Consider the following 15,518-nt stretch of genomic DNA (forward strand, 5'->3'; position numbering starts at 1 on the left):
TCATGTTGAAAACGTCTCCGGGCTTTTGAGTAATGCTGAGGAGTACGCTGCCAGCATGACAAAGAGAGGCCGGCCAGACAGAAAGGTTCATCACTTACTACAGCTAGTACACAAACGCACCCTCCTCTCCCGGTCCCCCATCTGCCGACACCACACTGATAAAGTTACAATAAAGAGATACTGAAACAAAATCAATGTGGACGGAGGAGGGGGACAGCCCAGCGGGCGTGTGCTCCAGGAGAGAAAGAAATTGTGCAGATCTGCCGATGCACGGCACAAACGTGCACAATACGCGCACGCACACACACACACACACACACACACACACACACACACACACACAATGCTCCTCCCATCTCTCCACCGGAGCAAGGCCCTGCGGTGCCCCTTGACGCCACGAGCGCCTGGAAAATGTAATCTTCCCAAATACTCATCAGGGCTCTCCATCGTCCCGCCGTGACAGCACCGGGGATAATTAATTATACAATTTCGATGGGAATATCGACTAAACAAACCTATTAATCATAGCAAAAGTCAATAGGCATGGACACATTCAATCATGTCCCGGCCAATGATTACTCCTCTCAAAATACAATAATTATTTTCAAGAGCTGCCTCGAATTAAATTTCTGTCAAGCTGGTACAAGTCTTGTACTTGATGAAGGATGCAATGGATTTTTTTTTTTTTTTTTTCCTTTCCCTTCCTTCCCCAGTGAAGGAGTGTGAGGAGGGACATTTATCCTTTTGGAAAGGTAGTTTGTTTTATAAGGATCATAACATGGTGTGTTTAACTAGACCATGACCATCAGATTATCTCTGATGTCCCCATTATGTCATCCATCTTGTCAGGCTTGGTGAGGAGGAGGATGTCGGGTTGGGGGGGGGGGAAGATGGGTCCTCACCCTCCTACAGCTACTGTTACACACTTCCTACACATTTCTGCTGATCAGATTCAACGATTCTGCCCTGTCCACTGGTACAATGTGTAAGGTCAATATCTGCCAGCATCTGAGTCTGAGAGCTGAATAATGTCCCTTCCTGCTGTTTTGGTGAACTACTTATCACTAGGGGCCTGTTTAAATGAATTAATTCAGAAAAATGATCACACAATATGATATGTTTAAAGATTATTTCTCCCCCTCAAAAATAACCTGGTTTCTAATCGGTAGGTCAAACAGATTGTTCACACAACTGAAATTGTGTGTCCAAGCGTTACTAAACCCACAGAGTCATGCTGACTTTGGGGTAAGCATTGTGTAACTTCAGTGCAGCGCTGAAGCTCATACAGAACACATGACTACAGGGGCTACATTCAGTACACAAGCATAAAGCAGAGCAATGCTGAAAGAGAGCATCTTGAACCATCTGTCAATCAATTAGGTTTAGGCCGTTACAGATACAAAAAAAACAGATTAAAAAAAGTACATATCAACAGTATACAACATATCATTTTCATAAATCGCTAAATGCATGCTATAAAAAGAATCATATAAAAAGAGTCATATAAAATATAAACAACCAAAATATAACACAATTTAACAAACCTCAATAATAAATGTTGCTATATGCTATATTATACAATTTCCTTGGAATCAAAGTGTTGTGAAACGATAACAAGATATCATCATGACACAATTCCAATTAAAGTTCACACATTTAACTTTTATTATGTTTATACATTATGTGGCCAACAACATAAATACACTCTATGCTTCCAGTGTGACCAGACAGTGGCTTCAGAGTGTGTGTGTGTGTGTGTGTGTGTGTGTGTGTGTGTGTGTGTGTGTATGTGTGTGTGTGTGTCCTTCATGTGGTTTTTAACAAGGTCCAACTTTGAACTACCTAATGTAATATACAGCCGTATAAAAGTGGAAGTGTGTACCGGGTGTTTGTCTTCTGCAGACATTTAACACTCACCTCCTCCACACTCTCATCTCATTTAAAAGTTATTTCACTTGGCCCCGCAGTAGAGACAACGAGAGTGTGTGTTGTGTGTCGAAGGGATGTGAGGGCATCAATTAAAGCATCTGCATGACTCAGGTCAGCAGCTGCAGCAATGGCTTGGTTGCACAAGAACATATTTACTTTTACACTACCCTTTCTGTACATACTATCCAAATGTGGAAAGCCCTCAAATCAAATTCTGTAGCTGCAGTTAAACTTCATGTTGTGCTCTGTTCCATTCACAGATAATCAATTTGAAATGTAGTAAACGGCAGCTGTTGTACTATAAAAGTGGAAAAAGTATGTCCATACAGTTGATAAAGTGAATTACATTTGTAATAAACAACTGGAAGTGGAGAAATAAAGAGAGCAGATGGATATATAAAGGGTTAGGAAGCAAAGGGGTGACTTACTGAGGTCCCATTGTTTTCCCGGAAAACGTCCTGGTTGACATAATTAAAAAGCTTCTTTTCAAGTTGAAGAACAACCTGAATCAGTGGCAAGAGAGAAACGGTGCTCTGATTAATATCAATACTAATGTGAACTGCACTTTGTAATTAGAGCACTAATGAACAGCAGTGTGCTGCAGTGGCAGACCGCACAGTTCATTCTCGACGTGTCTCGCCGAGGCATCACACCCCTTTACACCGCATGGTGACACAACCTGCAATAACTCAGGCTGAGGTATTATGACAAATATAGAACTAGAAAATAATTAGTATTTGAAGGTTTATTTTTTTATTTAGTGCAACTTTCCCTTTTCACCATGCAGTGTAGCTGCATCATCATATTCCTATAATGAAGGCCTGCTCACGCCAGTGTTTAAAACGGAGGGATTTTGCAACCAAATCAATCCATTTCAATGGAATCGCCAATGCAAATATTTCACGTCAAGTTCAACTTTTTGACACACGAATTCCCACCGTTGACCAAGAGGAAGCTTTTGTAGCTGTGTTCGTTTTTATTTAGCACTCCTCTGTTAAATATGAGAATAAGCTGCTTCACGAAAAAGACATGATTTTTAGACAGTTGTAAGACAGGAGTCTTATCTTATATATCTTTCTTGAATATACTGTGTGAATTATTGTCCAGTTAGCGATTGAGCAAACGAGCTTACTAGCTAGATCGAAGAGTTTTATTTCCCCCTCTATAACAACCCTTTATTGTATGAAATTATTATATTATGATAAAATGACGACTGAGTATGGAGAAAATAGAGAGAAGCTCTGGGAGGTGTTAAACCAACTAGTCATGTGTGTAGTCCCTATGTCACCAAACATCTAGCCCTGCTTATTTCACACAGGTGAATTTTCTGGTGTGACTAGACCTCATGACAAATTATAATATATATAATATAATAAATAATAAATTTGACAAAAAGGTGTTAGAATGACACTATTACTTAAATATATGTTTCATTTAATGACATTTTGACAAGTCAGTATTGTGGCAGGCAGTATAGCTTACCTTTCGGTCGTTGTCACTTTCTCGGAATATTAGCTTGTCGACTTCATTGGTGTCGGCGGCTCTGACTGTCTGCAGGGTGGCAGTGGAGCAGAGACTCTGGGGGGGGGGGGAGAGAGAGGAAGAGAGTGAGTGATCCCAAAGAGACAAAGAAGAAGGAAAAGAATGTAAAGGTCGAATCCTATTAGGTATACAAGCTGGTTGTGGGTTCACATGGAAAAACAAAGTTGCTCAAATGAAAACCACTTGTGAATTTATATTTATTTTACTCTGTTACCCAGATGTTCATATACTTATTAAAAGTGTAGCCACCCACACACCATCACACACATGCACTCAGAATTTGTACAGTAGTTTCTCATGCTCTGAGAGCAAACCATTACTACAGTCCTTGGTACCCAAACACCATACACTACACTGCGCCGCATTTGAATGACTTTTAAAGAACCGTCTCACAAACTACCACCTCACTGTCCCTTTCTCCTTATCTGGGTCTATGTACTGACCCCATGGACTGTGTGCATGGTTAAATTCCCCTTTGTGGACTCTTTTAACAATTAGTTAAACATTCGACCATCTGTGTTTGAAGACAGTTGAATGAGGTAATCCCTCAGCCAGAGGTTCCCATACCACACGGCAGAGACCGGATGACCTGATTGAAATTCAAAGCACAGATTAGATAATCGGGTCAAGCCAATATAGCGAGCAGAAAAAAGCCCTTTAGACTGAAATGTCACAAATCAGTCCTGCTTCGGCCAGGAAGAAACGGCACACCAGATTAGAACAAACACCATGCCCTGAGAGAAAGTGGAACAACTCTCTGCAGTTGCACCCTCCCACCTCCACCCCCCACCACTGCCTCAACCCCATTCCTTCATGCTCACCCCCCCTCCTTCCCAAAAGCAACTTTCTAAAGCCCTAACAAACCGCTCCATCTTTCACTCATTTAGGCCATCCAAATGCAGGGTCAATATGGTCCCCTGGCAGCCAAATGCTAATGCGCTTAAGTGCGCTTAAGCAGCTTTGTGCAATGAATAGGCCAAAGAAGGAGCTAGTGAGAAGGGCAAGAGATACTTTCCCTGTCAAAAAGTCATTGTAGCCACAACTAGCAAAGACAACCACGGAAAGTCATTTTTTTTTTTGGCATCTCTGATTAGAGCCAACTGCATAATGTGGTATACATTCTGTTTAACACATTTTTTGGTGACAAAAACTACAGCCTTTATAGACAGTGTGTTGAAGGCTGAGAGTTTGAAATATATATCTATATATAGATATATATATATATATATATATATATATATATATATATCTATATATAGATATATATATATATATATATATATATATATATATATATATATATATATATATAGATATATATATATATATATATATATATATATATATATATATATAGATAGATATATAGATATATTAAAACATTTTTATTACAAGTATCTGGGTCTTGTAATTCTTCCAAGCGAGCCACCTTCTGTTTCGCTTTGCAAATCCAAAAGTCAGTCAAGCAGAAATCCCTGGACACTTCACAGCTAATTCTGAGGCCAGACGCTCACGCTGCTTACTGGCACAATAAGCATCAATATCACAAGGACAAAAATAGCCCCTCTATTTACGTGATGAAATGATTTGGATAATCTGGTACGCAAGCTTAGATCAAAACACGGTCATCACTGAACATGAATATGTCCTCTACATTTGGCAGTGGTACACCTGCACGCATAAGTAAGTACATGCGATTGGATATGAACAGATAGAATACTATACATTTAGGTTTCTACCTGGAAATGAGTGGGATGGAAATAATTGAAACCACAGGTCTTGTATTCATGACAGCCTATAACTTGTGCCAAGAGTGTCACTACAAGGAAGACTCAATTAAAAAAAAAAAAAAAGAACAATTAGCTAATGCTGCCTTTTCTTGTGGGCAAAAGTGTCTTTTCTCAAGAACAATTACATACTGGATTCCAAGGTGAATTAAACTATTTAGCTTCAGGGAAACTAATGATTCCAAAGGCAGATTTTTGGCCCATTGCAAGAGCGACAAAGAAGTGGCTGAAGACACTTTTATTTAGGATGTGCTGTGTCTAACTTAACAGGATTAAAGCTATTTTCATCTATATTTTTAACAAACTAAACCCTATGTTATACCATCCTGGGCTGGACTGTAGCATGGCGTTGGATGCTGACGTGTGTCTGATTGATCCATTCATAAGCTCATCGACTGACCAATCAGTGTGTCAGTGCAGTTGGTGGTGGCCGATTGCACCCGATTGATCACAGCTTCCCTAGTGTTGTCCGTCCGTGACAAACATCCCCCTCATCCAGCACACGCACGCACGCGCACACACACACACACACACACACACACACACACACACACACACACACACACACACACACACACACACACACACACACACACCCCCTCCGAACCACAGTCCTTGCTCATCCCGGTGCCTCTGTCATAAGATCTGCCCACCAAACACCAAGATGGGGCAAATGAGAATCCCATGCTGTCACTTAGGACCATATGAATGCAGTGATGTATCCCTCCTACTGCCAGCAGAGCCCAGGTGCTTGTGCAGAATCTCTGAACAGATCTTTCCCTTCAAAGCTCCTGCCTCCTAAGCACATTACACATGGACGTACACTCACTGACCACACTAAATGATATTATCATAATTCATTTGGCTGCAACTGGCTCCTTATTTAATACATGACAATTACTGTGAGGGAGGGAAAGGGTAAACCAGGCGATGGGAAAATACTAATAGACAGCTGTCAGGAAAAGCAGCTGTAGTCCAGGGGACAGTAAGGACGTCTTCACTCCTCTGGGCTATTTAACGGATCCTGCAAAGTGACTTGGCATAACATCTCTGCATTATGGGTCACAGGTCAACACTGAGTGTTTGTAGAGGGCCAGAGGCCGGGGGGCTGGGATGAGAGGTTGCCGAGGAAGGCGCTGCCTTTGTGCATCAATGGAGGATAATCTCATGACTGTCGAAGGAGGAAGCGGCTGTTTAAAGGAGCTCTCTATTCCAGCTGGTCTCCTTAGAAGAGAGGTTAAAGCAATCTGTCCCACTTCAAAGACCAAAGACACACACACATTCAAGCCTTCTGTCTCTGGTCCTGCCAACAGATGGAGGCGATCCACTGTGCCCAACTTAAACACCAAGAAGCCCAAACACAACCCCATGGCTTTCCTGACAATGTATTTCACACACGGGGGGGTTACATGTCAACATTTAGAAAGGAAACAGACTAATGGGAAGAACCCACAGAAAAAGAACATTTAATTACACTACTTAATATATTAAAAACAATGAAAACCTTCTCTGTTGATTCTTTTTAACATTCTTGTTTCTGGGGCCAATGCAAAGCTGGTTAAGAGATGAAAAGGAGGGAAAAACCAGGCGCCCGGATAGCTCAGTTGGTTGAGCCCATATATAGAGGTTTACTCCTTGACGCAACGGGCCCGGGGTTCGACTCCGACCTGCGACCCTTTGCTACATGTCATTCCCCACTCTCTCTTCAGCTGTCCTGTCAATAAAGGCCTAGAAACGCCCAAAAAAAAAATCAAAAAGGAAAAGGAGGGAAACACTGGAGGTTGAGGCTGGTGTTATTCTATAATGATAATAATTTTATCATTGTCGACAATCCCAGGAAGAAAACAAATCCAGCAATGTGTTAGTCTGTCTCTCAGTACTGTCCTACCCTCTGTGGCACTGAGCCCCAAGCCTAATAAGATGTACCAATCTACTTGAGATGTTAACCTTAAAAACAGGTCACATATAAAAACTTTTATTTATAAAGATTTCATAAAACAGCTGGGCACTCTAGCTTTTAGCAAACATTGCTGAAACAGGAGTATATAGTGCATTTGCTAGGGACTATTTTAAGCTGCAGATTAATATACATTTGGTCCTCTAGTGAGTATTTACAGCAGCAGGACGTTGAATCTGGGATTGAGTCCAAATAAACTACATTGTGTGTTCATGGTAATGAAGGAACATGTCAGCCAGTCCAACACTGTGGCTCACTGATGTTTTTGGACAACAATGGAGCTCTATGGCTCAGACAAATAAGATATATCAGGCTTCAGATACATACACAATACTTGTTAGTAGGATCCTTTAAAGATTTATTTGTGTACTTGCAACTCTTTTTCTCAGTATACTATACAGTATATTTATATTTAAGTATATGGTTTAAAATACTTGGATATTGGCTCTGACAACACCATCCCTTTGAACCATGATCTACTTTTGAGGTCCTGTTGTGACTTAATATCTAATGGTGGTTGGCCATATTTGTATCAGCTTTATGACTCAGTCAATACAGACTCTGATGAAGATGCAGTAGTGTTGAAATGTTAGTAAAGGATGGATTTTTTTTAATATAATCAGAATTACAATCTGCCAAGTGTGAACATGTAGCAAACATGTTAGACGTAACAGGGTGCCAGCCGATGCACAATTCTTCCTAACTCCTGGGAGTTTATGCTCCTCCCTCCCTCACCCCAATCCCATGCAATGAATCACACTAAACTGTCATTCCACCAATATTATAATCCATTGAGTGCCTTTAGAACTCAGTGATTAAACCTCGATTAGGTAGAGAGAGTGAGACTGTGTGCAGAGGGAGACAGAGGATGAGTGGACAATGAGCTAACTATTCATTCTTCATTACCAGAGGCAGGGGACAGGGGCTCCCCTTTGTGTCAGTGGGGGCAGTGGCATTGTCAGAACGCGCCATTATTTTCTCGCTGCCACGCAAAGCAGGGGCTGCCAGCTGAGTTAAGGTGTGCCAGCGGGGCTGGCAGGTTCATCGTGAATTGCTTAGCACTGCGATCACTTTTCTTCCACTCGCCACCGTTCATCACGGCCATCCCGCATGCATGATTGCGACATCTGCCCTAGCCGGGTAGAAGGGGGCATCCAAAGAAGGCAACAACAAATTCTTCCTCCTGCTTTCGTGCCAGCTACTACACAGGAGAGCCAGTAAATCAGCTGTGACCCTCCCCGCCCGATCTGACTGGACACAAGCCAGAGTTATCCACTCCTCTCTCCCTGTGGCTGGCTAATTTAATGCTTCCAAACACTGGGGATTCATCATTGACACACACAGCAGGATGGGGATTCAACATGGAGGAGAGGTGAGAGTGGACATATTATCACCAGCAAAGTTAGCCTGTGTGTGACCCACTGGTCAACAATTGACCCTAGTAAACCTTGCCTGTGTCACCCCTAACAGCGAGCGACTCGCACGCAAACCCTCACCCCTTCCCATGAACTTGTCGAGCTGTGTGAGAGCTGACACCGAGGTTTGACGACAGTGTGTACGTCGCAGGAGGTCTCCTAACCTGCCACGCCCTCGCCAAAAAAAAAAACGAGCTTGGAGAGGTAAGAGGCAAGGTAGTGATAATGTGCCCTATTTATCTCATGCATTATAACATCTGGGAAACTTCTCTAAAACAATGGCACGCATTGAGGGCTGCCATTCTGGCTTTACCTTCACAAACCGGCCAAAAAGCATTTGTCCCCTCGGAATGGATAATGGACAGGCCACAAATCATTCAGGACAACAGGACGGAGGGGTGTGTATGTGTGTGTGAGAAAGAAACTGAATGTATGTGTATGTTTTGTGTGAGTGAGTGTGTGTGTGTGTGTGTGTGTGTGTGTGTGTGTGTGTGTTCCCCCCTGGTATTTAACTTCTCTGCTGGCCCATTCTGCAGGGCCCCGCAGGACAAATTGCCCTGCATGGTTGTCTTTGAGAGGCAGTGCAGCGCGCAGAGAAAGGGACAGGGCTGAAACACAGGGAACAGGCCTATAAAAATTCATCACTTTGACCCTGGCGACCTCCCACTACTGGGGGGTTGCTTGCTCGCTCTCGCTCTCTCTCTCTCTCTCTCTCTCTCTCACAACTCACACACACACACACACACACACACACACACCCAAACTCATCGTCAGAGCTGGGAGCAAATGTTCTGAAATGATTTTCAAACATTTTAAGTAAAGATTCATACTAATACACAGTAAGTTCAACAAGACAAGTTAAGCCACAGAAATGTACTAAGCCTCCTGATCTCTGTCTCTTTTTATCTCACACATACACACTAGCAGACACAATGGCCATGAAAAAGCCTTCTACACAGGAAAAGGCCACCAGATGCTTCATTGTGACTGTGTCTCTGTGTAAAGTAGTGGCAGTAAAAAGGAGGCTGGGTTCTCCTGAGGCGTATTAGTCCCACTAAGAGGAGGACATTGTCTCAGGCCGGGCTCTTGACACATTACTGCCACCTGTACAAAGAAAACCTAATGAGAGATTTAATCTGAGAAACCTCCCCTGCCACTTTTAGTCAGCACTTTGAAACCAACTGCGGCAGATGTCTGCAAGACTGTTTAACGTACCGGCTTCTCTTAACCTCTCAATAAGGCCATGCATGCTTAAATTGCTCAATAGCCATCTTAATGTGGCATTCATCTGAATGTTGTTAGCTGCAGTTGTTATGTTTCCAAAAGGAGGCTTTGGGATGTGAAGGAGGAGGCTGCAATGCTACGGCCATTCATGTTTTCTTTTTGATGGCTCAGACTTAAAAAGAGCATTTATCCTGTTAATGAGGAACCAAATTCACATCCAACCACGAAGCAATCATTGTAGCACATTTAAACATGGCCAACAGAAGAGCTATTGATATAGAGTATAAACACTTACTAAGCACCAGAAAACATTGCACTCTCATTTAATTTACCTATTCCACCGGAGCTGTAGCTGGGAATCAATTCAAGGAAACAGACACTGAGGTAATTTGTCGTTGCTGAGTCAATTACAGAATATTGAAGACCCAATCAGTGATTGGTGATTAGTGGTGGTCCAATAGGAATGCAGAGTCTGTCGAGTTCATTACTCTGGTATTCGATAGAGATCAGGACCTAACAATTAATGAAAGTCTAATTCTGTACCCTTTAAAGAGAGCAGCAGCCTGGTTAGCACTATCACCGAGACTACACATACTACAAATATGCAACTTAGTTAGTCTAAGATCCAGTCACCCAACACTGATTTCACTAGTGGACATTTGGAGTATTATAACATTATTATTATTATCTTTTTCTTGTCCTTGTACTTAACAGTTGAGCTACCAAAGCAGTTGATGACTTTTTCAGGCAGGCAAGTGACCAGCCATCTTCCTTCCAGGGGGCACTGGGAGGAGAAGACCCTGGCGAGGCACAAAACCCTCCTCACACACAAGGAACATTGATTCTTTTGAAGCACCACCCTTTAATTTGTTTGTACCATTTCATCTAAATGATGTGCTTGTCTGCCAGGGTGAGAGAGAGAGAGAGAGAGAGAGAGAGAGAGAGAGAGAGAGAGAGAGAGAGGTGTAATTCAGCCAAGGAAAGGGGAAAGAGGAAGGTACAGAGGGGAGGTGGGGGAGGGAGGAGGGGTCTTGACACCCCACCACAAGGCGCTAGGCAACCATCTAGTGGGTGGGCTTTGTGATACATTTTACCAATTTTTCATGCCCATCCCTCTTGATGTGACCCCACTCAGGGCCTTTTATGCCGCTGACAGCTCTGCGCAGGAAAACATGCTGCCGCTCTGATAGCATGAAATCGGGAACAAAGACCCCCAGGGAGAGGAGAAGGGGGCCACCGAGGCACGCTGTGCTCTGGTCCCGCCTGGCTCTGGACACAAACAGATGTTAGGCCAGCCCCGGCTCTCTCTGCCCCCTGCAAGAGGAGGCCCTGTCGGAGAAATGGGCCTGAAATGCATTGTTTTGGGCCTCCTCTAAGACAAAAACAGGAGCCACTCCTTCTGAAAAGGGCCCGGCAATATGGCCTTCACAGATAAATCACACAAGGGGGAGTGAGAGAAAGGCCCATGAATTCTCAATGTGGCCCTTAATGGGCCCTCTTAAATATGATGGGATATTTGTGTGCGGATACGAATGGAGCCCAGCGACTTTTAATGTCAGAGGGCAGAGTTGTTTAAAAGCCCATGGTGCCAACACTGGGTTTACAGCTGAGTTACAATGCGCCATTCTGTTGGGACATCACTCTGCTACTGACAGTAAAGATTCACACTGGGAAACCTGTGGGTCAAGTTCTTTAAATAATCCTAAAACGTCTACTGGCTTCCTTAACCATAGCACAACACTTTATCATCTGTTCTTTTGTTGTTCTTGTTCATTTTGCAATGGAACGAGCAAACACATACCATGAATACACCATTAAGGCAATGGTTCCCAAAGTAGGGTCCTTGAGGGGGTTTCCAGGGGGACCCCAGTAAAAAGGGGAATCGTTTATTGTCACTATAATTCCATTTATAAATACCACAATGACAGAATGTATGACTAATTTGGTCATGGGTCATCCAAAAGCAAAAATCCTATCAGAAATCTTATGAAATGAGGTTGCCGTGGTCTAATTTGTGTCAGTTTAGGGCAGTAATGGAAGAAGTATTCAGATCCTTTACTTAAATAAAAGTACCACAGCATACAAATAATCTGTTACAAGTAAAAGTCCTGCATTGAAAATGGAAAGGTCAAGTATGGAAAATGTACTTAAAGTATTAAAGAGTTAGTTACATTCCACCACTGGTTTAGGTGTCTTTGATGTAAAAAAAAGTTTGAAAACCACTTAGTTAAGTTATTGCTGTTTAAATAGTTTGAACAACTTGTTGAGCAGGCTGTGAATTCAGCCATGAGCAGCCGTTCTTACAGAGACTGCTACTTTGCATATGCATTAGAGCAAACGGTAATGATTAAAATGCTGGAAATAGCAATGGAGATGGTTGTGCGTGCATGTTTGTGCACAGCCCCCAGAGACAACATGTGTTATCTTGGCAACCGCTTTATCCTTCAGAGAGAGAGAAACAACAATTATTGTGCTCTGCTCTACAAAGGCAGAGGACTGCATTAGTGAAAAAAATAGACTGACATCATACAAGTTGGACACTATGTACGAGGCACAAAGAGATTCCTATCCTTCACAGTTTATGCCACATTTCATCTATTGGACTAAATAAGAGCATCACTGTTAGCGGTTGCTGTTCCTCCTTGTGATTTCAAAGGCAGGGCTCCATTCTGACCAACAGAAGACGGGACAAACCATCAATAAAGCAAGAGATAAAGAAAGGCCGAGACCGACTTAAAGTTGATTATTCATGATTCATAGCGAGATCACATTGTGTGGTAGATTAAATAAAAAAAAGACATGGATTGAGTATTGAGTCCACTTGAATTTACAGACTGATCAAATGATTATCTTATTAGATTTACAATATTTATATCGTTTGCATAATCTTGGCAACCGCATTGTGGATACTAATAAATGCAAGACACAAAGAGACTTATCTCCATCCTTTTAAATAAACTGTACATGGAGTGTCTGGTGTCCTTACACTGATAGAAGGCTCAGGGGCATTTAAGGATGCGTCTTCTGACAAGATTACTAGTTTAGTGTCCATGTGTTTGTAACATACCAAGAGGCTCTAACTAAGTGCACTTAATCTGCTTTACAGAACTGATTCAATACAGGAGGTTTTTTTGAGAATGAAGCTCCTTGAAAGAGGCTAAACATCTTGTGTCTTTTTTTGTGGTAGATCTTTTTCCTGGCCTTTTTAAAGGCAACTAAAAATGATTTGATGTAAAGCTGAAACAATTGTCGATCAACAGAAACTTAAAGCGTAACTCTCGCCAAAATGCAACCTAGGGTCTTTTTGTCAATGTACCCGAGTCAAACTTTCGCTTAAAAGCATATTTAAAAGCGCCACTTTTAAGATTTACCGTATTTTCGTTTTTCGGTCAAATGGTCTTTTGAATGGGAGTGCTAGGGGCACTTTTATGCTAGCCTCAAAATAGCTATTTTTAAAACACTAAGAAGGCTCGACACAACATGAAACTTTGCTCGAAGTATGACCAAGGGCTCTACACCTTAACGAAAGCATTGACAACATTATTTGTGTACCCAGAGTTTACTAAAAAGAAAGGTTTTGAACAACTCACCGTAGGTCTTGTTGTTTCCGGCCGTAGCCATTTTATCAGTCAAAATAATAATAATGCAACATAACAGGGAGGAGAGTAAAGATGGAAAGCTCCTAAAGCTTAGTTCCATATAAATGCACGGATTATTTCTTGTTTTGTCGTTATTGAAAAGCAATATTGACCTCATATTTGAAAAAGGAGCCTCATATGGAGTCCGTTCATTCGCATTCGGATATCGACTCATTTTGACTGCCGAGGCGGTAGCGGCCGGAAACAACAAGAGCTACGGTGAGTTGTTCAAAACCTTTCTTTTTAGTAAACTCTGGGTACACAAACAATGTTCTCAATGCTTTTGTTAAGGTGTAGAGCCCCTGGTCATACTTCGAGCAAAGTTTCATGTTGTGTCGAGCCTTCTTAGTGTTTTAAAAATAGCTATTTTGAGGCTAGCATAAAAGTGCCCCTAGCACTCCCATTCAAAAGACCATTTGACCGAAAAACGAGAATACGGTCAATCTTAAAAGTGGCGCTTCCATCCTAAATATGCTTTTAAACTAAAGTTTGACTCGGGTACATTCACAAAAAGACCCTAGGTTGCATTTTGGCGAGAGTTACGCTTTAATCTGCGATAACTTTGACAATCAATTCATTGTTTTGTTTTTTTAAGCAAAACGGCCAAAAATGTACTGGTTCCAGCTTCTCAATTATGAATATTTGCTGGTTTTCCTGGTTTACTATGGTAATAAACTGCGTTTTTGGCATTTATGTCCTTTGGAGAAAACAAACTAGATATTTACTTTGTGAAACTGTGATGGACATTTCCCCTACTCTCTAAATAATAGCAGATTAATTGATAAGGAAAATAATTATTAGTTGTGGCTCTAATTTGCCGACATGTGCTGTGGAGTGCTAAGAAACATTTTTGGATACAGAGGAAATAGCTAGAGAGGACGTTAAAGAGTAGAAGAAGTAGAAGTAAAAAAAGAAGAAGATAAATAGTTGAAAGAATGTTTGGGAGAGTGAGGGACAAGCACAGGAAACATAATATTTAGGTGCATTTTGAGCTACTAAGTTGTGCCTAAATGCTTTTAAATTTTTAATGGCAGTATTTTGCAAATAACAGACTTGGCTTTTAGCAAAACTTCACTACCCAATAATCAAAAAGAAAAAAGAAAAAAAGAGCCTGACACAAATGAATTACAACAACCAAAGCATGATAGAAAACTCCCTTTTTGCATTTAATGTGCATCAATAGCATAGCTGTCAAATCTTTATTTGATGTAACAATTATAAAACTATTCTGCGAGAAAAGAGTGACAGTGCGGCAAGTCTGGAGTGAAGACATTGGCTTCAGCTGGAGGGGACAGCGGTGGTGAACGATTGCGGGGTACCTCAGGTTACATCCCTGACCGGGGCCAACCCCAGGGGCCTACCAGGCAACGTGCCCTCCCAGGCCCTGATAGTGCCAGGCTCTGCGCTCATCCTTAGCTTAGTTTGTCACGCCATTCCACCGTTGGCATGGTGTTCCCAGCTGCCAGTCACAGTGCCCGCCACCCCCCCCACCCCACCCCCGACCTCCAAGTACACAATGGCAATAGCATGGCTGGCGCCGGGCTCAAACGGCCTGTTGTTAATGAGCAGGACCAACAGAAGCCACTGCTTGTTCTTCATTTGCCAGCGTTTTAATTATATGGACAGCGCTCTCATCAAAGCTGCATCGCTCAAGTTACGCCCTCATAGCTGAACTCTTTTTTTTCTCCTCCGTGTCTTCAGCGCTGTATTCATTAGCATCGAAAGCAAACAGAGAGAAGAGAGAGAGAGAGAGAACAGGCGCTGTTGTCCAGAGGGAATAGTCTCCCTCTATATCCAGATGGGTTATCTGTGATATAATGGGCCCTCATTGTGATAGATTGGACTCTTCTAGCCAGATAATATGCCTTTATTGTATTGTGAGGAAACATCTCCATTACAGGTTTTGTCCGTGTGGCCATAAACAGGCGGGGGGGGGGGGGGGGGGGGCAAATAGTAGGTGTTAATAAGTCAGTTTGAACCTGTAAGGTATGTAGTAAATCATTGGGTGGGGTTTACTGCACCAGGA

The 15,518-nt window shown here is 42.2% G+C and overlaps 1 protein-coding gene across 1 annotated transcript in view; it reads right to left on the bottom strand.

The window, feature by feature from the left end:
* The window catches only part of inpp5a (inositol polyphosphate-5-phosphatase A), a 177,709-nt gene that overhangs the window by 24,430 nt on the left and 137,761 nt on the right, over window positions 1-15,518 (bottom strand). Inside the window, exons 10-11 of the mRNA XM_078273244.1 lie at window positions 3,412-3,507; window positions 2,358-2,432 (exon numbers count right to left, since the gene is read on the bottom strand). Coding sequence (XP_078129370.1) covers window positions 2,358-2,432; window positions 3,412-3,507 — 171 coding nt within the window. The remainder of the gene's footprint in view (window positions 1-2,357; window positions 2,433-3,411; window positions 3,508-15,518) is intronic.

Source organism: Sander vitreus, chromosome 17 (genome assembly GCF_031162955.1).
Source record: "Sander vitreus isolate 19-12246 chromosome 17, sanVit1, whole genome shotgun sequence".
In the NCBI taxonomy this organism is placed as follows: Eukaryota; Metazoa; Chordata; class Actinopteri; order Perciformes; family Percidae; genus Sander; species Sander vitreus.